The sequence below is a fragment of the Pelecanus crispus genome, chromosome Z (genome assembly GCF_030463565.1).
Source record: "Pelecanus crispus isolate bPelCri1 chromosome Z, bPelCri1.pri, whole genome shotgun sequence".
Lineage (NCBI taxonomy): Eukaryota > Metazoa > Chordata > Aves > Pelecaniformes > Pelecanidae > Pelecanus > Pelecanus crispus.
In genome coordinates, this window is record NC_134676.1 from 79,439,708 (window position 1) to 79,465,494 (window position 25,787).

Consider the following 25,787-nt stretch of genomic DNA (forward strand, 5'->3'; position numbering starts at 1 on the left):
GAGTTTTTCTGTTATCTTTAAGACCCCGAGAGGGGAGCATTCAGGGAGTAGGGAAGGTGCTCATTTGAAGCATGGTGTAACCCTGTGAAGCCACATTGTTGGGCCATCGAGAGCTGTACTGCCGGCATGATCAGGAACAGTTGCTTCAGCTGGACTATGGTGGCCATTGTGTAGGCTCTGTGTCCACAAACACTAGAGTTGTTAAGCTTTTGTGGAGCCACTCAGTTCCCCAAGGAAAAAGTGGTAGGCTCATGGAAGTCATCCACAAGTGGATTCAGCTTTGTGGTCGCCAGTTAGACTCTATTGCTAAGGAAACGTATGTTAAAACTGCAGTACGGTGTCCAGCTCTGGGCTTCCCAGTACAAGAAAGACAAAGCCATACTGGAACAAGGCTGATGAAGGCACGCAAAGATGGTTAGGAGTGTCTGATATACGAAGCAAGGCTGAGGGAGATGGGACTCTTCAGCCTGGAGAAGAGAAATGTCAGTGGGATCTTATAAATGTGTATAAATACCTGGTGAGAGGGAAGGAAGAAGATGGAGCCAGACTTTTTTCAGTACTGTGCAGTGAAAGCACGAGAGGCAATGAGCACAAACTGATACATAATTTTTTTCATTTGAACAGAAGAAAGATTATTTACTGCTATGGTAACTGAACACTGGAACAGGTTCCTTAGAGAGGTTGTGGCATCTCTGTCCTTGGAGATAATCAAAACCCAGCTGGAAATGATCCAGAGCAACCTGCTTTAGTTGACCCTACTGTGAGCAGGGGGATTGGACTAAACAGTCTCCAGAGGTCTCTTCCAACCTCAGCCATTCTGTCTATCTGTGATTCTCTAATGTACTTGAAAAAACGTGTCTTTGTTTTACTTAAAGAAACAGGTTTTTTTCCCGGAGCTTTGTTATTTTACTATTCAATTGCTATAAATCAGTGAAAGTTTTTAGTGTTCATTTTATCTGTCATTATTAACATTGTTTGCTCTGCAGATATCCTGTAGCATGGCATGTGAAGAGGACTTCTTTTTGGAAGAAAAAAGATTCAAGCAGTACTGTGAAGAATTTGTTAAACATTCACAGCAGATAGGAGATGGTTGGGAGTGGAGAACTAGCAAGGTAAAATTAATCATAGTGTTAATTTTTAGATACCCTTGCTGGCCTTTTTGAGCTATTGACAGCCACCACTAGCTGGAATGTCCTTTAAGGGGGGGTTACATCACGTGAAACAAATGGCATTTTATGCAGCTGGTCCAAGAACAAAATAGTGCATATGTGGTTTACACGAGGATTTAGGCCAGTACATTTGTTGAATATGGTTCATGAATCCAGAAGCAACTGCTGGGATGGTCTAGTGCAACTTGTTTTGTAACAAAGGGATAGGATTACCTCAGATGATTTCTGTTTTGATCAGAAAAATGTCTTTTAAGGCATTATGCAGTCTTCATTTTCAGAATTCCCATTGATGAGGAAACAGTCACAGCTCTCAACAAGCCTTTCGAATGGTTGGCTATGCTTAAAGTTGATTTTTAAAAAAAAAACACCAAACCTGTTACTTTTAATCTTAACTACCCAGCTTCATCCTAGCCATTGGTAGCTGTACCATGTCTACCAAGAGGACCCTTTTTTATGAGAACTCTCCCTGTTTTGATACTTTAGATTCAGATCAATTCAGCCCATAACCTTGTCAGTGTAAAAGCAAAATGTGTTGAGCTCCCTGACTATTTGACTTGATTTCCAATATTTTAATCATTCTTGTGGAGCTCCTCTGAATCCTTTCCAGTATATAAAAATCCTTTTTTCAACCATGGGCAAAACTAGACTATGAATGTATCACTGTGAAATTCAAACCTTCCTACTCCAGGCAAGTGCTTGTGGTTATATATCCAAGGATCACTTTAACCCTTGAAGCTGAAATAGCACGTAGTCTTTGTTCTAGATGTGTGACTTAGTATTTTGTATTAAAATACATGTTAGTTGTGTACAGGAACCGGAAGAAACTGTGTGTATTAATGATCATTCCTCATTATTTCCTGCTTCCCCATAACTTTCAGACCTCACCAGTAATAATTATACATTGTTTCCAGGTCATTAATCAAAATTTTAAGTAGCATGGGGCCAAGACTGGTCTCGCAGGACCCCATTAGAATCACTTCTTTTATGGTGCTTCCCCATTTTTAAGTTACATTTGAGGTCTGTGAATTAATCATTTTTTCATCCTTTAGTGTGTGTCAGATTAGTGTGGGATTATTTTAATTTTTTAATTTCCACTTGTGGAATTAACAATTATCTTATGGAAGTCTGAGCATATATTGTTATGACTCTTATGTTTATCAACCAAACATGTCTTTGTAAGTTACCCTGACAAAATCTATTTTTCTTAAAAAATACCTATATTTACTGTATATATTTATTTACTGAATTCTATATGGTGTCTTCTGCTATTTTGCTTAGGATGATGTCAAGCTAATATGTGTATAGTTATACAAATTAGCCAGTGTATAAAGATATATTGATATATGCTGGCTTTCTCCAAAGTTCTCTGAAACTTCCACAGTGCTCGAAGAGTTACAGGGAATCGGCAATTCCTATGTACTGATTTAAAACTACCTAATGATAGCCACTTCATGCTAATGTCCTGCTGAACCACTGCTGAAATCAAAACTTTGTAATAGTTATGGCTTATGGCTACATAATTTGCATTTGTTCTATAATAACAACAGAAATATTTTGAATACTTGCTTTTTCTACTTTGAATGCTTCTATTATTTTCCGTATAATAATAAATCCACACTGTTCTAGGATATCTTTTTGCCACGCTTTTCGATGGGTGGGCAGTGTAGGTTTTCATATGTTCTTTTGCTTCTCTGACCAGTTTTCAATAATGGATGGTTTGGGATACTTGTTATTATCTGTGTATTTCTTCTTTCTATGCTAGAAAATTTACTTCTCCAGCTTTTTTTTTTATTATTATTTTTCTTAACTTTAATGGCCTTAGTGGTTTCCCATGCTTTCATGAATTTTGGGGAGAAAAATCATGCTTATACCATTTTGAAATGCAAGAAGTCCTGGAATAAATGTATGCCATCATTTCTACATAAGTAATTATACATTAGCATTTGTAACCCTTTCATCACAGATGAAACAGAATTTCAGTAGGAAGCAGGATCTTGGCCTTAGATGCATTCTGTTTAGAAGTTTTTCAAAGAGTGCAAATATTAGCCAAGTGTTACAATGCACCCTTTCTTACAGGCAACCATTTGAAACTTCAGATTTCAGTCCAAGGCTATATTTGTGAAGATTTATTCAACAAAGAAAGATGCTCTGAGCCTCTACTGGGAATTTAATACATGGGTCAAAGTTTGAACTTTCTGTGAAATAAGAAGCTTTGCTGGAAATAGCAGAATGAGATAGATTTATTTTGTTCTCACATACAAAAAATTGTAAGAGTTTTTTTTTTAATGGGCCAAGTTGGAGACTCTGTGATTTCAGTGTGTGATAAAAACCTGGCCACTGAGACCATCCGTTTACAGTATGTAGTCTGGGAAGGAAGCTTTCCATTAACAAGATGTCTCAGTGTCTTTTTGCTTTTTTTACTAACATGTGTTGTGGGTAGTTTGGGACACTCTTAATTTTGCTGATGTAATGCACTTGGATCCCATTCCTCATTCCATACTCACGTGAATAGACCCATTGATAGCAGTAAGACCACACAAGTAAACCAGGCTTGTAGAACTGTGTTCTTGTATCCTATGTTTTCTGTAGAGATTAGATTTAGATGATGAAATACTCATTGTTTTTGTGGAACTGGTTCTTGTGGCATAAGCTCACATGGCCCAAATACAGAACCCTGAATTTATAGCCGTGAGTGAAATTTCTAAACTATATTATTGTTATAATGTGCTTTTTCCCCCCTCTCCTCCGGAAGAAAGCTGTAAAAAAGCCAAGAGCACCTCTACTGTAGGACCTGATGGAGCTAAACTTGGGTGCTGTTGTTAGGGGTGGATAATTAAATCCTGGCTGTGGAGGCTGCCCCCTGTTTGCTTTCTGCTTTATGTTTGTTTCATATTTAGTTAGGTTAATCTAGGTAATCACATCAAAGGCTATATCAGTTCACTTTTGCTTATGATACTCACAAGACAGCTGGAACAGAAATGGTCTCCCTTTCCACATTAATGGGATCAAAGTCCTTGCTAAAGTATTGATTTATTTGTAGGGGCAGAAGTGTACAAAATACATAACGCTACAGAGAGTGCAACCGGAGGGTTGCTTCTCTTTCCTGCCACCTCTCCTCTAGCCTCTGACATACAGCTGTCAAATACAGTGACTGCTAACTCCGTGTTTCCAGCTATCCATAGGTATTTTTTCATGGTGCTCAAATACTACAGAATGCAAAGGCTATGGAGCTTGGCTCCTTTCTGCTGAGAGGAACAACTGGTTCAGGGAAGTGAATGCTATATATCCAACCCTTCTCTGGCAAAGCTCATTGTGCCTTGGGGCATTTTACCTCAGTGGGTGGCTGTAGTACTTTCTTTGCTGCTCTCGGGGGGATAAATACCAGTGCAGGTAGCTTTACTCCTGCTGACACTTGCACGAAGCTCCACAAGGAGAGACTTGACAGAGAGTGTTGAGAGGGAGTGAAGTGGCTTTTGTATCCCCAAGTTAGGCTTAATTTTTCTGTGACTGTTGTCCTCTGCATGCTTGATTCTTCATTGCACAGGATGCAGTTGGTTCTGCAGCCAGGACGACATCCAGCAAAGTTTGGCGGATTCATGCTCTTGATGGGATTTAGTGAGAAAATAGGGTATGCAGTAGGGGAAATTACGAGCAAGGTAACTGCTCATAGCGTGATTCATGCTTAAAAATTCTTGGACAAAAATACGTGTAGAGAGCATTATCATTTTTTGTCAGGTGTGAAACTTGAAGAGAGCAAAGCAAACAAATAGCCTATAGCAGATTTTGGAGGTACATACATTCTACAGTGTCCTTGAAAAGAGAGAACTGGTGTGTCAGCATAAAACCTGTGTTGATGTGAAGGTCAGAATACATGAAATAAACTGTGTCAGCAATGACAGGTTAACTGAAGAGTTAAATTATAGTTAAATTTGCAGCCTTGTCAAGCAATTTGATGCTACATTAATGAATTTTATAGAGAGACTGTTTTGAATAGAATCTTTTTTCATCAGATGTTGTGCATATGATTTCTGTGTTTGTCTAAAATAAAACATAATGAAACAGCTAATAAAACCCCAATTTATCATTTTACCATGGACCTCCGGAGGGCAGACTTTGGCCTGTTCAGGATGCTGGTTGGGAAAGTCCCTTGGGAGGCAGTTCTGAAAGGCAAAGGGGTCCAGGAAGGCTGGGCCTTCTTCAAGAAGGAAGTCTTAAGGGCGCAGGAGTGGGCTGTCCCTGTGTGCCGTAAGACCAACCGGCAGGGAAAACGACCGGCCTGGCTGAATAGGGAGCTTTTGCAGGGACTCAGGGAAAAAAGGAGAGTCTACCGCCTTTGGAAGAAGGGGCGGGAAACTCAGGAAGAGTACAGGGATGTTGTTAGGTCATGCAGGGAGGAAATTAGAAAAGCAAAAGCCCAGCAAGAAGTTAATCTGGCCACTGTTGTAAAAGATAATAAAAAATGCTTTTATAAGTACATCAACAATAAAAGGAGAGCCAAGGAGGATCTCCATTCTTTGCTGGATGTTGGGGGGAACATTGTCACCAAGGATGAGGAAAAGGCTGAGGTACTTAACGCCTTCTTTTCCTCAGTCTTTAATAGCCAGACCAGTCATCCCCAGGGTACTCAGCCCCCTGAGCAGCAAGACAGGGACGGGGAGCAGAACGGAGCCCTCATAGTCCAGGAGGAAGCAGTTGATGACCTGCTACACCACCTGGATGTTCACGTCTATGGGGCCAGATGGGATCCACCTGAGAGTACTGAGGGAGCTGGCAGAGGAGCTTGCCAAGCCACCTTCCATCATCTATCAGCAGTACTGGTTAACAGGGGAGGTCCCTGATGACTGGAGGCTTGCCAACTTGATGGCCATCTGCAAGAAGGGCCGGAAGGAGGACCCGGGGAACTACAGGCCTGTCAGCCTGACCTCAGTGCTGGGAAAGATTATGGAGCAGTTCATATTGAGGGAACTCAACAGGCAAGTGCAGATCAACCAGGGGATCAGGCTCAGCCAGCATAGGTTTATGAAAGGCTTGACCAACCTGATCTCCTTTTATGACGTGGTGACCCTCCTGGTGGATGAAGGAAAGGCTGTGGATGTCATCTACCTGGACTTCAGCAAAGCCTTTGACACCATCTCCCACAGCATTCTCCTTGGGAAGCTGGGAGCTCATGGCCTAGGCAGGTGTACTCTTCACTGGGTAAAAAAATGGCTGGGTGGCCAAGCCCAGAGAGTAGTGGTGAATGGAGTTAAGTCCAGTTGGTGGCCGGTCACAAGCGGTGTTCCCCAGGGCTCTGTTTTGGGGCCAGCCTTGTTTAATATCTTTATCAATGATCTGGATGAGGGGATTGAGTGCGCCCTCAGTAAGTTTGCAGATGACACCAAGTTGGGTGGGAGTGTCGATCTGCTGGAGGGTAGGATGGCCCTGCAGAGGGACCTGGACAGGCTGGATGGATGGGCTGAGGCCAACTGCATGAGGTTTAACAAGGCCAAGTGCCAGGTCCTGCATTTCGGTCACAGCAACCCCATGCAACGCTACAGGCTTGGGGAAGAGTGGCTGGAAAGTTGCCTGGCCGAAAAGGACCTGGGGGTGTTGGTTGACAGATGGCTGAACATGAGCCAGCAGTGTGCCCAGGTGGCCAAGAAGGCCAACAGCATCCTGGCTTGTATCAGGAACAGTGTGGCCAGCAGGAGCAGGGAGGTGATTGTGCCCCTGTACTCGGCGCTGGTGAGGCCACACCTGGAATACTGTGTCCAGTTTTGGGCCCCTCACTACAAGAAAGACATTGAGGTGCTGGAGCATGTTCAGAGAAGGACAAAGAAGCTGGTGAAGGGTCTGCAGCACAGGTCTGATGAGGAGCAGCTGAGGGAACTGGGGTTGTTTGGCCTGTAGAAGAGGAGGCTGAGGGGAGACCTTATCACTCTCTACAAGTACCTGAAAGGAGGTTGTAGTGAGGTGGGTGTTGGTCTCTTCTCCCCAAGTAGTTAGCGATAGGATGAGAGGAAATGGGCTCAAGCTGCACCAGGGGAGGTTTAGGTTGGATATTAGGAGAAATTTCTTCACAGAAAGAGTAGTCAAGCATTGGAACGGGCTGCCCAGAGAGGTGGTGGAGTCCCCATCCCTGGAAGTGTTCAGAAAACGGGTAGACGTGGCACTCTGGGACATGGTTTAGTCTAGTCTACCCTTAACTGGTTTAGTGGTGGACTTGTTAATGTTAGGTTAATGGTTGGACTGGATGATTTTAAAGGTGTTTTCCAACCTAAACGATTCTATGATTCTTTTTTTTTTATTTGTTTCATTTGAGAAGTAAGTTCTTAACATGCAGCTACTGTTCATCTTCTGCATACTTTTCCTCCCTTTCAGAGTATACGTTTTTCCAATGACCTGTTACTAAACTCTTTCTCTCCTCTTCTAATTAAAAAAAAAAAGAACAACAGGTTTATGTATGTGTGGAGATAGTAAGGTTAGCAAGGGGGGAAAGCTCCTAAAACCTTCTCCTGCCACTCTGAAATTGCACAAGGGCCTTTTACAACAGTAGACCATGTGGCCCAGGAACCAGAATGATAAAAAGGCAACTGGGAGAAGGTACAGCTTTGTCTGTTTTCTCTTACTTTTGACCCTCAGAGGTGATCAAGATGAACAAATTGTGACTTTGCACACGTAAGTTCTGAAGTGTGGGGTTTTTTTTTCCCCCAGGACTTTAAGAGGGAGAACAGAGCAAAAATAAACTAGTCTACTAAGAATTGGGAACTTTATACTGGTGTGAATGCATTGCTTGAAGTAGATAGGTCAAAATTATTAATAGATGTTTATCTCTTCATGACCTTAGTGCACTGTCTTCCAGTTCTTTGGCACTCATCCTGATCCCCAGGTAGCAGTTGTCTCAGTTAATAGTGATATTAAATTTTATTTTTACTGTTCAGGCCTATGACTTCCTTTAACACCAAGAACTAGTGTAAACTACCTGTGAGAAGATGCTGAAGAGCAATGCAGTCATCGGTGCCTATAAAAAGACTTAGAGCTTATGCCTAAATACCATGCTCTGTTTATTTTCTAGAACAGTGATAGCATTTAGTATTTTGGTTACAGAAATTTTTTTCCTTTCTTGTTTTCTGAACACAGGACCTTGGTGATGGTTATCTTAGTAAAACATACTTCCAAGTAAGAAATAGAAACATCCCACCAGATCTCAAGGAGAAAAGCAATGATAACATTGAACAAACATTATTCACACATGTTGAAGTAAGTACAGATTTTAGACTTTTGTGTTTATAAAATAAATCATGAACAGGATTTTTCAGACTACTGTGCTATTAAGTCCCTCCAGAAAGATTTCACCTCTTTGGCTTTTAATTATTCTTCCTACAGTTGTTCTAATTCAGGTGTACAGCTATATTGGTGATGAAAATCGGGAGGAAACGGAAAGGCTCTAGTGTCTTCTATGTGTATATCTTCCTCATGGAAGGATAATATCTCTGCACATTGATTCAGTGATATTGAGGAAAATTTTTTTTTTGGTGGAAAAAGGTTAAGCATCAAGATTTAGTTATCTTAGAGGTAAATATTAATTAAAAAAAACCTTTGAAGTTAATATTCATTTGAAGTGATATTTACTGAATAAATAAGTTTTGTATAAGAATTTTATACTCGGTGTATACTTTTCTACTGTGGAACTAACTTAAAATACTGAGCAATTTTTTGAAACTAGTGGTGTGAAATAAAATAGGTTTGGTGATCTTGAAGGAGAATAAATTTTTTCCTTCCAGAAAAAGAAAACCGTTGATTAAACTCAGGGTGAACTCATCTGAATAATTATTTGCTGGTCTGATTCTGTATTAGATCTCCAGATTATTGACTAATCAAGATATAAACAGTAGAAATTCACTCCCTTGTTATGTTGTTACCAGAAATATGGAAAGAAATCTTGGATTATAATTGACTGACTGGAAGCTGTTGAATAGATGGACATGTTATATTTTCCAGTTGCCTTTTTCTGCAACAGTTCTTTTTTTCACCAGCACACTGATTTCCCCGCCCTCCCCGCCCCCCCCCCCCCCCGAGACTCTGGTGTAGGGTCTGAAATGAGTATTCTTTTGGCCTGGTTTCTGAAGGAAATGGCACTTAAAACAATCATGCTGTCTGTTAGTTTGTGATATAGTAATTTCTACTTATTTTTAGAGTTCACTCACAGGCTTCAGCCGTATTTTAAAGAGGGGTAGATATCGAAAGTGTTTGGTTCTTAAAAATTTTGTGAAAGCAGATGGCTGGCTAGATGAATATGACTTTTACTGGCAGGTAGAAGTCTGACGTTTATGTTCTGTTTGGCTCGTCAGTGCAAGTACAGGACTGGACTAAAGCAGCACCTTGGTCCCTTAGAGTGCCAGGAGGAACAGCTGGGGTTCAAATGACACAAGTAAGCTGGAAACAAGATGTGGTTCTGTTACCAGTAAGACAACTCATTCAATCCACTAAAAAAAAAAAAAGAAAAAAAAGAAAATTTTACTACCCCATTGCTGATACACCAGCTTTGATATGAATTGGAATCCATATAATCTATAGAATCATTACCTTGCATTTGTTCGGTAAGTACCAATTATAAGCATAGTATGTAAGTCATCTGAAGGGTAGCTGAAGCATTTTAAGTTTTCCTTTAATTTAAATTCTAGTATTTCTTAAAATAAAGACTAGTATCAGTGCTTCAGAGGTTGTTACTTAATTGTCACTACAGCAGTGTTTGTATACTTCAGTCCTGACTCGTAAGAACAGATACTGTTTATATTCAAAATTGCTTTTGATGATTATGACTTTTTTTTTATAATGAATTGAGTCTTCATTACAGAGTGTATTTTAAAAGAACATCTTGTAAAAAACCGTTGAGTCCTTCTTCTGGAAAGAATAACAGTTATAGTAAGTGTCACAACACAAAAAAGGCTTCAGAGCCTGTAACATACTGAAACAGCTTTTAATGTACTGAAATAAAATAATAAACAGTCTTTAATATACTGAAGTATGATTCCAGGCCAAACTCTATGGTTTATCAAGATACTAATATCAATAACTACTACTTGAAATGTTGTGCAAGATTTCTATATCTTGAATCATAGAAATGTCTACGTTGAAAGAGACCTTGAACATTAGCTGGTCCTCTTTGAGAAGGAGCCTTTGTTCATGTTACATAGTGGCAGTGAAGATGAAGAGTGAAGGAAGAAAAGTCTTAGAAAATTATGTCGGTTATAAGACATGAGGTTATGCATTAGAAAAAAAATTGAGTTTCTGCTCCAAATTGTTCACTGCCTAATAGAGATTATGTCAAATTTATATTCTTCATTGAACTTGAGGGTAACCAGGCAGGTAAAGTTATTTAATCTAGAAAATGGGAGAAGCACACCAATAAGTTGGAAGATGAATTTTGCTATGGATACGTAAAGTAAAACTACATATTTAACACTAAGGGAAAAATGTTAATGGTGACTGTAGAGGGCATAAATTTGCTCAAGCACAGCAGTGCATGTATAAGATGCATGTTCTTTTCCACAGATGTTGAATGTGAGAGTCCTGTTGCACTGTTCTAACAGTCTGTTATTTAAGTAGGTTTTGTTTTTGTAAAAATACATATTGCATCCATAAATCACAAGGTGTTATGGAGTTGTTACAATCTCTTTCAATAAGTTAGAAATACATTCCGATGGATAGAGTTCAGGAAAAGTTGTGGTCTTGATAGAACTTGGGAAAGTTTCCATGGTTATATGCCTTTAATCAGCATTTCTTTCCATTGCAAATTTGTAAATTTTATTTTTATATATTTGAAGTCTAAAGGAGCTCTAGCTAAGAATTTTAATTTATTTTGGAAAAATTGTGGCCATTGTCTGATAGTTGCATATTTCACAATTTTCAGTTTCAGAATTACTGTTGTGATCTAGATTTTTCTGTATTGTATCTCTATGATTTGTGTCTTATTGAGATATTTCCATCTGTCAGTAGTCTGATCTTCTCCTTCAAGGTGTGGTAGGAGATAATGACACATAGTTGTGTGTGAGATAATTAACTAGGAACTGCAAGGAAGGAAAAATTAGGAAATTAGGTCCAAGTAACCAATATCCATTGTTAGGAACAACCAGTGTTGACAAAAAGACAAGGAAAAAATTGTGCTGTATATGACAGGGTATAAGAGGCCACAAGATTGTCCTCTCCTGTTCCTGGGAATCCAGTTCAGAGATTACAAACAGTACGTTAATTTTGGCAGACAAGGTGAAAATTAGGAGGAAAATTAGAAGACAATTTTTTGAAGCTGGAGGGAAATACAGGAAAGTTATCCATAGTGAGGATGTAACTCCTTTTAAAGTAATTGACCCGCAAAGACACATCAGGGAAGAGATGATGTTGAATAAATCAGTAAGTATATCCTGTTGTAGCAAAGAGTACAATTAGGACACTGAAACTACAGAGAAGCAAAATTATTACTGTTCTGTTCATTTTTAATCTGTGAAGAGATACTGAAGTATAATGGTACAGTGCAGAAAATAAACTGAATAGCTGAAATAACTTTATTCAAATAGAAAATCAATTATAAGTTACCCCAGTATCAAAAATGTGGTAATCTTACGAGATCTTCCGGGAACCTGATGAAATTATTTGAAAAGTTTATTTCAGCTCATTGGTCATATGGACAGTTAACGTTTCCAACTTTCCATCTCATTGTCTGGTATCTAAATATTTGGACCCTTCCTGGTGAAGGAGTGATGAATAACTATGTATAGTGGTCTTTTCTATGTGGTATGCTTGGTTCCATTTGCACAAGTTGTGTTTTCATCTGAAAACCAAGAATAAAATTCTATGTGGGTTTCTTTTTGCTTATTTTAGATATCTGCAATATAGAGCTTGTCACTTAAATCTTTGTTTCAACCTGAAGAGGTAAAAAAAGCATTTTTGGGTATAAATCAGTAAACCTATTTTAGGTGTCTTCCTAGGAGAAGATGAGTCTAAAAGTGTCTGGTTTTCTTCACTGATGATCAAGGGAAGCTAGATGGTTAACCTGGATGTAGATGTCTGCATTTTGTCATGTGAATCTCATTCAACAAAGTATGGATCTGAGCTTGTTAAAAGCAGTAGTAATTTTTGTTGGTGACTTCATTGAGGCCGAGGTTTCACTTTGATGGTAAAGCTTATACTTAGTTGAGGACTGTATTTTGTTAAAAAAAAAAAAAAGGATTTAAGGATAAACAGCAACTGACATTGGCTTAAGCTTTGATTGAAATCCTTACTTGAGACTGCCGTGCTTGTGCAGTGGAACGCTGTGGCCTTTGTGATACTGGGAGTCAGAACTGGCAGTCACAGTCAGTGCATGTATTGGATCTGCACATGCTAGTTTGCCAAAGTACCACCCTTTTTTGGGGGCGATGGTGGTGCAAGTTGTTGTATTCCAGCTCTTGTTGGAACTTCTGACTTGCACGGAAGTTCCTGTGTTGCAGGTGTTGTGAGATACTAAGTATCAGGTGATTGGCAGTAAGTTGCTGTAAGGGCAGGCAGCCTGCCCTGTAGGACCAGCAGGAATACAGGAGAGGCTAAGAACAGGTTTGGGAACCACTGTCCTGTACTGAAGCGTGTTGGCATGTTACCTAGTATGAAGCAGGTTTTCCATTTTCTGGAACTTGAAGGCTTCTGCCGTGCACATAACAGTTAATTGATGGTTTCTTCAGCTCATGGCAAGCCTGCAGATTACAGACCATCTCCCTGTTATCCTTTTGCATGTCAGTGAACCTTTGATATCTGCTATTTTCCAGACACACTCTTGCTAATCCCTGAGCTGTCCTAGGCAGCAGGGGAATTATCTTATGAACTCATATGAGGACTGCGTAGGGCGTTGGGAGCTGTGAGAAGGCTCACAGCTTTAAGTGGGTACAGTATCAGCATTGTGAGTTGGATTTTATTCTTTATATTGAAATGACCCTTAACACAAGCTTAGATGAAGGTAAGCATAAAAAAGGATTTCTGCCCACATAGATGCACTGACCCTATATCTGGAGACAGGTATGCTTAGATGCTAATATCTACTTAGAGCAGCTTAAGAAAGTTTCTCTCTTTGTACTTGGTAGTAACTGAGTTGTCAAGCCATTTATCTAACCAGGTGCCTGGGACTCCTGTTTTATGCAGACCCTATCTTTCCATTTGCCATCTTACTAGAAAAGGGTCAAGCATGTTCCTCTGGAATGCCATTTTCTGATTTCTGTGGATTTAGTTTAATGAAGATGTTTTAACGCCCAGATCGGTAAACAGAAACTACTGATGACATTGTGACTAACCGTAAACAAACTTTTGACCGAGTTTGTGGAGAACACCCTTCTAACCAGTGGGACTGGAGTCAGTCCCTAGGATATGAGCTGAAGAGATCATAAATCTTTTAGAGTATCTTCCAATAGAATAAAAATAGCATGAGATGCAAAGCAAGGAACTGATACAAACACACAGTGCCATTTGAAAATTTTTAATTTGCAATTTTCTTCTGGTTAAATTTTTATTAAATCAGTTATTGTCTTTCTGTGCTGCCCTGACTTTATGCCAGATGAGTGTCATCTATACTTTTCCACAGACAGCATAAATCTTCTGCAACCACCATACTGTGTTCTGCTAATTCAACAACAGTCTTCAGTGTATATTCTTCCTTGATCCAAATCAAATCTGTCCTGCCAAGAGATCTGTCAGGGTCTGTGTCAATGAACATGGAATTATGTCTTCTTATGTATAACTTATTTTATATGTGGAAACATGTTTCAAATATTTCTGTACTGACAACCTTACATTACCCAAATTTATGAAAGAGGTTCATGTAAGTTGTTCATCACAAGCTCTTCACTGAGACTAGATGCAATGATGACCAGCTGTGGGAGGTAATAGGTTTGATGAACTTAACCTGGGCTTGGTTTTGAGGGATACTGTGGCACTGGTATCTTGACTGTGAGAGGCAGTAGCTTCTGCTTCCACTGAAACTGGAATCTTACCCTTCTATATTTGTGGGTTTTTTCCCCTTTTCAGTCATCCTTCTTTTTTCCAGTCTGAGTAAATCACAGTGAACAGAATGGTTTTTCCTCCCTGTGATTGAAACTATTCAAATCCTATGAAGTCATATTTCACTTGCTTTATTATGAGCCCAGGTAGCCAGCTGCACTGAAATGATGCCTTTCATTCTAGCCTTTAGTATTTACCATCAGCTGTATCCAACTCCAGCTTTTGTTAAGTGCTGTGTAGACACATTTTAAGCAAGGACAGAACAATTGTGTGTATTATTATGTGAACTGTTGATAAGGTGAAAAATACTGTACAAAATTTGAAATGAAGTCGAAGTCGAATGAGTCTTCCTGCCTCAAAGAGCTTATATTCTAAAAGAGTGAAGTAGGAAAATCTGGGTTCACTTTGTGCATTCTTTTTGTTTGTTACTCAAATAGCTCAGGGGAAGCAATAACTTGGAGTAATAATTCTCTGTGTGTGGTTTGTCTCAGCTCTTCTGGGTATTGCAGAAGAAGTGAGTCAGCATGGAACCATTTCTGAAGCTACAGCCATTGCTACTTTATGAAGGAGTGGGCAGGTTGGGAATGTTGAAGGTCTGTTAATACCTGATGTGGCCTTTGGAAAATGAGCACTGAGCTTCACCAATATGTTATGTATTTACTTTTACATGGACTTCACCTGTGCTGGCAGATGTTCATTAGTGTTCGTGAAGATCTGCCTGATAGAGGATGTGGGAATGAGTCTGACATCTTAAACTTCATAATGCCATGTGATTTGCTGTTCAGCTGTGCTGTTCAGTTTATAACAACTAGAAAATTACAATTCTCAGTAATTGTTAATAATTTTTTTCTCTAAACAAATCCAGTATTTTTAGAATTAAGAACAACTTTTTTGGTGCAAAAGTAAATAAGATGAACTCAGTGTAAACATTTGCATAACCACAGTATTTGTTGGATGGTTAAAAAATGTGAACTGAAAACCCAGCAAACAGTACTTAAGGAGAAAAATGTAAATACATTTAATGGAATCCAGCACTCACTGCAGAAAATAATGAAAGGTCCTTAGTAAAGAGCGAGAAAATCAAGTATTCTGTACTCACCTAAAACATCAGTTTGTAATTAATGTCTGTGCTTACGAGCAGTTGCAGTTGCTCAGAAACAGGTGAGTTTACCCATAGGCTTTTCCATAGTTTCCCTGTTGCTCTGAGAAGGGAAGTAAATTGCGCTGCATCTGTATTCAACCCGAAATATGTTCCCTTGAAAAACTGATGTGGGAAGCTTTGGTAGCTTTGATAGGAAGGAAGTATTCTAATTTCAGTTTGTCTCGGATCTGCTCAGACCTTTTTCATCACTCTTGGCTTCGTATCCCGATTCCATTAGGTCTCCTGGAAGCGAGCTCTTTCTTTGGTGCTGCTGACCAAAATGTCGCTAGTCAGCCTTAACTGGGCTGCAGTACATGTTTGTGCCCCATAATTCTGTGTTAGCCAGGCCAGTGTTTGGCCTCATCTTGCAAATTGCCTTAATGCTTCATGGTCTAGCATATGTACCATAACCTTTTCAAATGCCAGGTCACACAAAGGAAACCCAAATTGTTGATGGAAACCTGTGAAAAATAAATCAAGAAACCACTTATTCTAAGGAGATCTAAAAGTGTGTTGCAAAATGCAGTGAAGATGCTTGTGATTTTGCTTAAAAATGTATTAATCTGAAAATGGAATTAGCCTTTATTAAACCACAAGAAAATATTCTGGTGTGGATTTTATTAACTGTGTTCTATTTGAAAAGGCTTGGCAAAAGAATGACATTGTTTGGAAATATCAAGGCTGGAAAAAACTTCAGTCTAGACTTTGCATCCCTTCCTTGAGCTAGAGAAACCTCAATAAAGGAAGAATGCTGTGGCGACAGAAATCATTTGAATCCCAGATATGTCCTGCTTCTGTACTCCTTCATTGATGGGATCTCTCATCTTCATGGAAGAGGCTAAATGCTTCTGCTCCTGTAAAGTTCCGGAGGCATGGGAAGTTTTCATCTCCCTTGCACAGACCTTTGTAGATCAGTTTCTGTGTGTCACTTTGGTATCCTGGCAAATTTTGTTAACAGTAGTTGCATTTAGTTTTGGACAGCTTTGATGACATGCTGTTCGATTGACTATCACTGGTGGGTGGTGGGACTCTGATCTTAATTCTCCATCTTACACATTCTTTGATTGCTGTTCTGTTTTTATGCAGTAGGATATGGTTAATAAGTTTTCACAAACCTTAGAAATTATATCAAAGCAAATATGTAAACTAATTATGAAGCTTTTGGGAGAGCTGAAGCAGCACACTGTATGACCTCCAAAAGTGATTTCTTTTTAATTTAGATGTTAGCATAGAGTGATTTCAACTTTTTATCTGCTATTTCAGTATTCAGAATTGTCGCTTAATATTAGCAGATAAATGCTACATCAAACACAGAAAAAGATGCTCTAATTCAGATTAGGTAACTGAATGTGACAGTTCAGTTAGTTACCATGGTTAAAGGCACGGTGTAATCCCAGCAGAATGTCTTCCTTCTGCAATAAATAAACCTCCATTTCCTATGGAGCACATGTTGAGAGCACATGTGGTAAGTGAAGATGGTTTTCCTAGACTCTGAACTTTGAGAGACTAGTAATACCACTGACAAAATTATTTATAAGCTCCCTGATGTGGCCCAGTGATCTTGTATTATAGATATTAAAAAGGAGTATTGTTATTTTGTTTACATTTAGTGCATTTTTTCATGACATCTAGAAAGTTGCTTTGAAAAATTTATGTGGGTGGTTTTAGTGAATCTAGAGGAAAAAAAAATCCGGACTGAAGTCTTTAAAACTTTAACTCTTGAAGTTAAAATTTAATTAAATAATTTTAAGTGTGATTTAATTTCATAAATGCACAGTGTTTTCTTATGTGTGCCTTTTTAATAGATTCATTCTTATGACATTGTAAAAAATAATTTTAAAAAATGGTGCCAGAGCGGACTTCAGTGGCAGTTGTCTTTGGCCTGTAAACTGTGATGACTAATTTATCTTAAAACTGTGTGCAGTTGTATATGCAACAGAAGTATCAGAGATATATAGGCCACACATTCAGATAGTTACCTACCTAGGGTATATGTTTTCCCTCTCAATTTGCTAGGGTGATGTCTTTTTTTACAAGGCTTGGTGACTTTTGTGTCAAATATTTTGATAGCCACATACTTGGTGTGCCTTGATAACAGTAAAACATCCAGAGATTGCTTCAGTTTTATCAGTGGAAGGGCTTGTGAGAAATTAAAATCTGTTTTTCTGTTTTCCATTTAAAAATATTAGTGTAGTAGTCTTAATAAGAAAAACTGTATAGGCATTTCTTGTTTGCCATGTTACTATTTAAAAAAAAAAATGTTCACAATACAGTCGTTTCCTAAGCAGTGCTGTACTTGGGCATAATGGCAATGAAGAGTTTGCAGGGAGCATATCAGTAGGATACAATGATTCTTCATCACGTATGACCAAGTAGATACCAAATGCTTCCCCAATTAAACCTCCCAAACTAGGCTGTTCAGGAGTTGAAAAAGGCTGTACGCTACAGTGTTTTTACTCAGTACAACTCATAAATGGGGACAGGCATGTGGTTAAAAGCTCACTAGAAGGCATGAAAGACTCACATGCATTGCTCTGAGTTTTACTCTCACAGTTTGCTTTATCTCTAAATTGTGTCATTTTCATATTAAGACTATACACTTTAGAATTCAGTAGAACACATGGTATGTATTGATGGTAGTTGTTCAGAATTGATTAATCATTGAGATATGCACAATGCAAGAGGAGTATGCTCCAAACTTGTACATTGAAACTGACACTGATGTAAAGTATATTAATGTTAAAATTCTCACATTCCTAAAGACAGTTCTTCGTGTGTGTTTGGAATAATCAAGCCTTAAGAAGGTAAAAGGAAGTGATTTTGGAGCAACAGAAACACTTTTGAAATTAATTGATACAGAATTATGTTTTGGTTTGGCCAGTGTAGAGTATGGAGATGTAAGAGTATCATGAGTAGCGTTTTGGAAGCCTGGGTTTTAAAGTCTGCTTCTGTTCTATGGCCGTACGTACGTCATAAGTTAGTGATGGTGGCATGTAGGGATGGACGGAGTGAAGAAGAACGAGCCTTGCTCCCAGCTTTCTGGGTGGCATTGCTGTACCAGCACGTTGGGCGGTATACGCTGTGCCAGGTGCAGATAGGTTTGCTCCCTCTCAGAGTGGCGAGGGAGTCCCGAGGGAGACTGGAACACCCTATTGTAATTTCATCATTTGGGTGCTCCAGGGGCAGTCTGATGATGTGGTGCCTTAACTCCGGGCAGAGCATTGTCTTTTTGTCCAGACTGTATTTTTCAAATGTTTATGACATTAGCTCACAAACAAGAAACATGACAATATAGTATTTGTCAATACTGTTTTACCACAAAAATCACAATCCAGTCAGTTGTTAGCATTTTACTTTTTATGGTGAACCTCAAAATACTTCATGTTGCCAGTCTGGCATACATGCCTGCCTTTGTTTTCTTTTGCATTCAGTTGTACTGGTACAGTATTATGCTCTAATCTTCTAGGGACAATGATAATCTGCGTTGGAGCAATAGTCTTATTTTGGCCAAGAGCCTGTATTTTGTAGCAGCGCTACATGATTCATAGACTCATAGAATCATAGAATGGTTTAGGTTGGAAAAGACCTTTAAGATCATCCAGTCCAGCCATTAACCTAACACTACCAAGTCCACACTAAACCAGTTAAGGGTAGAGTAATAATTTCATGTTTTCTGGCTTGGTGGCTGGATTATTTTTTAATGAAAGTAAAACTAGGAATCATTAATCATCTTTCAGTGTGTTTGGATTATTCACCTGCAACATACAGGTCATGTTGGCTTGGAGTGAATAGTGCAGATTTGGGGCCTTAGAGTGAGCAGTGGCAAAATGGCCAAACTTCCACATGTTGCTGCTTTGTAAATTCCAACATTAAAAAGGTTATAGATGGCTTGTTCTATTTGATTCTGAAAATTATTTTACTTCTCTTAAAAAGATTATTAAGTAATGGCCCCTTTTGCTGTGTTAGATTGTATAGCGTGGACGCCAGTGCAGCAGACAATTGAGAGGACTGTGCTGTGGGAGATGGGGAGCCAGGGAATGCCAGGCCTGACTCCGTCCCCTGGGGCTGTTGAGGTCAGACCACCTTCAGTTATACCACTGAAACTTCAAATATGACAGAAATCTTGACAGTTAAGAGTATGCCATCTTTAAACGTGCTTGTCATTGCTGTTATTGCAAAGTTAGGCTGCACAATTGTGATCCTAGCTTCCAGTTTGTTTACCCACCTTAAGATTCCCTAATCATTGTTACTGTCTTTTTTAGCTGTGAGGTCTAACTGTGAGTTTTGTTTTCTCCCCAGCACCATCTCACCATTGTTGTCTCTGGGCTGTTCACATGGGTCACTCTCAAGATACATGAAACAATCCTTTTCTCCCCTGTGTTACAAAGAACAGTTTTTTCCTACTGTGGAAAAAGACGCACTCCCATACTTTTCCTGCATGCTAAATCTTTCTATACTGCCAATCTTACTTGTTAGCCTTATTAATTAAAAAGCAGTCACTGCTGGGTTTATATTAATATTGTAAAGATACGGATTTAGCTTTCTTCTTGAGGTCAGAATGCAGTGTTCCTCAAGGACATTGTAGAGTTATACTGTGTAATTAGTGTGTGATTTTGAGGTCTAGTCCTTCCTAGATACAACTAAATAGCATTGAAGTTGATTGAGATTTAGGAACTTCTGCTGCGGGAAAATATGTTCTAGAGTTATGAAATATTTTGTTGTCCGTAATAACAGTAATTTATCTTTCCTCATACAGACAAACATACAGTCAGGGACACTGCTTTCTTACCTTTTAGGAGTCGAGTCTTAGTATGTGTCCTTTAAAAATGTAGCCATGAAAATAAGACTTCTTTTCATACTGGGCTGGTACTCAACATGATACTGCCAAAGCAGAGTGTTAGAATTTGCTACTAATGTGATTATAAACACCCCAATTTCAAAATCATTATTTTAGTTTGCAGCAGAAATGAATTTGGTTCTGTGAATTTGTATGAGATAGCAGGTGTTTTCCTGAATGAGCAAGACAATGTATCTTTAATACATAGGAGGTATTTTTTACTTGAATTCAGCTTGTTAATATTGTGTAATCTTTCTACCCTGGTTTGCCAGGGCCTAGTTCAGACATCGCTTAGGCATGCTTATTGACAATTTAAATGAGACACTCTCACTACTACTATATGCAAGATACTGAAAGCACATTCCAAGTAAAGGGAACATTGTTTAAATGTTCATGTATGTTTGGGGACAGGAAAAGTTACTGGTTAGCATAAATGAATGCCTGTAACTGAGAGTATTTTGCCAATGGGTAGCTTTCTCATGATAATCTGTGGTGGTAGCAATGAAAAAAGTGATTTGAATTGACTCAAACTTCTTTTACCATTTTGCTCTGAATTCTGGAGGAAGAGGTAATGTCATATGCCAAATAAGTTTTAAGTTCGCTTTCTGAGAAAGAAAACAATGAAGTGTAAAAACTCCTTGGGATCATGAAATAGACATTTCTGTGGGATAAGTGATATGCTAAGGTGCAGAAAGGCAGATGGCTCTGGTATGGAAAATAGAAAGCTGTGGCTTGTAAGACGCGAAAGACTTGTGCTGTAGGTAATAGGTCACACTTTATAATGTAAGCTTTGTGTCCATCTAGTGATTTTTGTAATATGATTTTTAGTATTTATTTCCATCTATATTTTGTATTTTTCCTTATGTGATAGCTTGCTAATAAAATCTCTTTCACAGACAGCTGAACCTAGCTTGCAGACTGACAGGGCACAAAAAAACCACCTTCAAAGGAAAGCACATTAAAAAGCTTAGAAATCACCAGAAAGCGTTAACGGCTCTGTTGGCTGTTACACAATGGGATGCAGGAATTGCAATAATGTTCTTCTTCCATCTGGTGCCTGCAAACTTGCTGTTTTCAGAGGCATTCATTGCTGTAGCAAACTGTTCACTTATTCATTCATGTGTAGCTGCCCGTTATTCTTTGGAAAAGACTTGGGTTGAAATCGGCTCAGTTCTTTGTTACAGAAGTGCTCAGTGTCAAACATATTATAAGAAGATGTCAGTCCAAATGCAAATATCACCAAATTTCAAAGCATCTCCTCATGTTGTATATATTTGGAATGTACTGTGAAGGTGTAGTCCCAGGAGTGAGGATCTTGACTGACAATACGCAAAGGAAAATCATGCAGTATCTGTGCCAAAATGTCTGTCTTAGACTGAAATTTCAATTTCCGTTTTAAATTTCCTGGCTTATGTTAGCTAACATCCCAGCCTTAAAATTCCTTCTTTTCTTAGAATCTCTGTAGTTATTTTCTTTGTTACATCTGGACTGGTTAATTTTCAGGACTGTGAGATAGCTACTGTCTGGCAGGAAGGTGTCACTCTGAGAGGGAAGAACGGTTTTGTGAACTAAAAGATGGGGAAGAGTTGGAGCTGGTGCTTTTTACTCCCAGTAGCAAAAGGAGACAACTTGATTTTGGAACGTACTTCCTCATTTCCTTATATTGGTTGCCAGTTGGGGCAATATTGGGGTTGCCAGTTTTGTCACTTTACTGCAGGATGAGGACCACCTTAGGTCTTCATGAGGAGTATTTGGAGGAAACATGGGCCTCAGCCTGCTGTCAGGGTTAGTATTTACAGTTTTCATAGGGCAAGCTTCAGAGTTCTGTCAGGAGGATAGCAAGTGGAGACCAAGAAAGCACACTTAGTTCTTGCCAGACCAGGAGATAAAGGAGGTATATGTATTTTCTGAGCACATGTTATGTAATTTCTGAGCACAAACCAGTTAAAAATGTCCAACTGTTGGTCCTTCCTGAACATCTGAAATAACCATGTTCATATGGCAACAGTCTTTGATGATGTGTTCATAACAAGACAGGCTTGCCGGGTTAGCTGCCACCTATCTTATGTTCTGTTCTCCCAGAATATAAATTGATCTCTTCAGTCCTGCAGTAGTGAGCAGGTAAATTAACTTATTAATAGCTTTCCTGAAAGTATTCTAGGAATTCCTAGCATTCTGTCCATTTTAGTTAAAAGTCATATAATAATATGCATTTATGTAAATCTTGTCTTGCTCTCAGAAAGTGTGAGCAACAAGGGGGTGAATTGAGACTATGTGAGAAACATTTATTTTGGTGTATGGAAGCTTTTAGGTGCTTTACTAGGTACCTTAGTCTTTTTCATCCTTTTCTTGAAGGATTTGTATTGATGCAACTGTGATAGTTGTTTATGGAATTTGTCACTGTGTGTTGCATACCTATGTGCCACAGGTGCAGTGACTGAAATACTAACGCCAGTTACTGGACTGGAGAACCCTTGTGAAGAAGGGTCAGTTTATAGCAGCTGGAACATCACTGATGTTCATCTTCCATTACATTTACTACTTGTGGGAGAAAAAAAAAATCAATATTTCACAGAAAGGAAAAGTCTCAATTAAGTGAAACCCATTTAGTCTTAAGCTAGTGAGAAACATTTGAAGAAATAAGCTGTAGTTGGTAGGAAGGCAGTACTGCAAAAAAAAATTGGGAAGGTATAAACAATGTACGGATATATAGCATTGCAATCTGTGCAAGTAAACGTGCTTATAAAAGTTTCTTTAAAATTGCACTGTGTGTTCTCCCTACACAGTTTTAAAATGTTTACATCCTGGTCAGTGTTTTACAATTCGTTTTTATAATAGGCTGGAAACATGCACATTTCTATTTCAAACAATCAGCTACTGTATTACAAGATTTCCAAATAAATAAACAAAACTTTGTATAAAGTGCAGTTTACGCTACGGTATTCTCTTAAGTGTTTCAGTATCAAGGGCATTTAGGATGAAAGCATAGCTCATATAGGCGGTAATGTGGGAAAGCCAGTGGTTGTGAGTAACCATTTTTTGACTGATTTCCTTCAGAAATGATATTAAGAGGTCATACTGTCTGTTTGCCGCTTCACCACAATGTACTTTTGAAGTTGTTTGCCAAGATCAGTCACATCTGGCAGAGGTTATTCATATTCTGAAGATGCCAAGTTCCTAACAAGCTTTGCAATACCAGTCAGTGAGAAGTAGAAGTAAGTAATAACTCAATGGTTATAACTCAATGGTAATAACTCAAATGACTGATTTCTACCCAGGGATGAAGAAAAGGGGAGGGAGGGATGGAAGCCATAGTCAGATCTTGAGATTTATTTAGCCTGTGTCTACCTTAGTACTGTGCTTCAAAGCAGTAGTGTAGTTTTGGAGCAAAGCCCCCAACTGTCTCCGCTTACCATGAGTTGGTTGGTTTGGTGCGCAAGAACTAGATTACTTTTGGAGGAAACTGAACTAGGAGATCTGTTCCAGGTACGTGCTGCATGGGCACCAACTCCTAATGGAGGTGCAAGGGTCCAAACCTGCTAATCTAAATGGAAGTTTCTGATTTTGAGTGTTTTGTCCAAGATTTAGAAGCTAAGGCAAGGTTAATTGTCTTGAGTACTTATACAGGTTTGCAGGAATGAACACAAGAGCAAGAAAAAGCTTGCTATATGGAATCCTAAATCCCAGATAGGATGCCTGGAATACATTTAAATATCTCCTTTGTAGGGTCCTTATGCTTCAGCAGTGTCACAGCATGTGTTTTAATGTATGTTTCGCTAGCCCAGTGATTAAGATGTAGAAATGCAGTTAAAGAGCAACTAATGGGAGTGTGCAATCAAAATTTTGATCCCATGGTCTGGTATTAGCTAGAATTATTTAGCTTTCCAAAATAAATATTCTAACTGCAGCCATTTAAATACAAATGTAAATGGTAGAAGCTCTCATGAGTTTCTGACTTGTAAAATATTTTTATCTGCTGTCTGTTGTTAGATGCTCATTTTCATGTTTCCCATTTGTTTTCCCCACATTTTGAAAGGGTAGAAACATACTTGCCATTTAACATCAAAGACATAGTTTTTGTGTAAAGCATAACTGCTCAAATTTGTATTCTAAGAAAAATGATAAACATTGGAAAGACGAGAATGCAAAAGGTCTGCTATACCAAGAGTTAGCAAGGTATAATACTCTCCTTTGGATTGTATTAGAAAAACTGTTTTGATCTGATTTTCTGTGATGTGTGTTTCTGTCTCTGCCCTTGCCTCTGCTCAGAAATTCTTCCGTCAGTGGAATGAAGGTAACCACATTTGAGCAAGGTAGAGGTTTTTAAAGATAATTAAGCTCCTGTAAGTTTTATGGAATTAAATGGCTGAGCGGAGGAGAGGGACCGTAAAAGTTCCCTGCCTGAGGGAAAACTTGCAGCATGTGGTGGTAACTTACTATGTGCCAGAGAATCCACATGACAAAGACCTTATAAATGTCCCAGCTGAAGGAAAAGCCTTGTCCTTCCTTGGGCCTAAAACTCTGTTGACCACAAGATGCAAATCTGAAGGAAAGAAAAATCAGTCAGACAAAATATTTCAAAATAATTCAAGGTAATTCTGAGTGTACAATGTTTAACAAGCAACTTGGTGAGCAGTTTCAAAATGTTTTGTCATGTGGATTTGATGCAATATGAAAAACCAAACATGAGTTGATTAAAGAACGATGCTTATATAAATAAAAGACTGTGTTTTTGCTATTGTTTTTTTCCCCCCTCTTTCCTCAAGTACCTGTGCTTTGAGAAGAGAGAGAGTGTGTTTTGCTAACAGTGAGTAAAGTCTCCTGATGGGCAGCCTTGTAGCCCTGTCAGAATATGCTGGGTATATGGATATTAAAACATTGCATTCTTTGGTGAAGCCCAGCATACCTTTAGTTGATGCAACATTTGTCCCTGTGAATGGAATATTTAAATGTCTGTGTAAAACTGTATTGAACTGAACCTTTCTGGCAGCATTTTTGATCCTGCATTATATAGATATTCAGGACTGGCTAAGTCTGTCCTACATTTTTGGACATACACGGTCCTATCTAAAGCTGCTCTGTGTGTGTGGTACTAAAGTAAATCCATAATCTATACCGCAAGCCCAGTGATTCCACCAAGCCTTATTACGTAGTTCTTCATGTATGCGAAAATTCTTAACACTTCCAGGGAAAACATTACTGTGCAGGTGCTGTATAGTGCTAGGCATCTCTCATACTTATGGTCGATGGCCATCTTTGAAAGCAAGGTGTAATGGAAATACTCTTTTTTAATTCAATATGAGGAATACTTGCTTTCCCTGTCTTTTTGCATATTTGAAGATTTTTTTTTTTTTCTGGTTGATTTTGTAATCTTATAACTAGTACTGCATGGGCATCAGTTGCTGTAGTAGATTTCAGCGCAAGGATATCTTAAAGTTGTATTCAGATTTCACAGAAGTGAACATAAGGGCTCACTGTACTGTGAGCTGTATCTGATTCTGCTTTACAGGTAACAGTCTTAGTAGCCAGACACGGAAAGCTCTTTAATATCCAAGTTTTTGAATCAAAGTGAATCATACCTTACTGATGAAGTAAAGGTATTTCTAAACCATGTTTTCAAACACTGGAGCTAGTCTGAACT

The 25,787-nt window shown here is 38.8% G+C and overlaps 1 protein-coding gene across 1 annotated transcript in view; it reads left to right on the plus strand.

Moving 5' to 3' along the window:
• The first annotated feature begins 992 nt into the window (after positions 1–992).
• ATG10 (autophagy related 10) overlaps positions 993–25,787 on the plus strand; it is a 92,298-nt gene continuing 67,503 nt past the window's right edge. The window contains exons 1-2 of the mRNA XM_075726914.1: positions 993–1,112; positions 8,289–8,408. Coding sequence (XP_075583029.1) covers positions 999–1,112; positions 8,289–8,408 — 234 coding nt within the window. The 5' untranslated portion in view covers positions 993–998. The remainder of the gene's footprint in view (positions 1,113–8,288; positions 8,409–25,787) is intronic.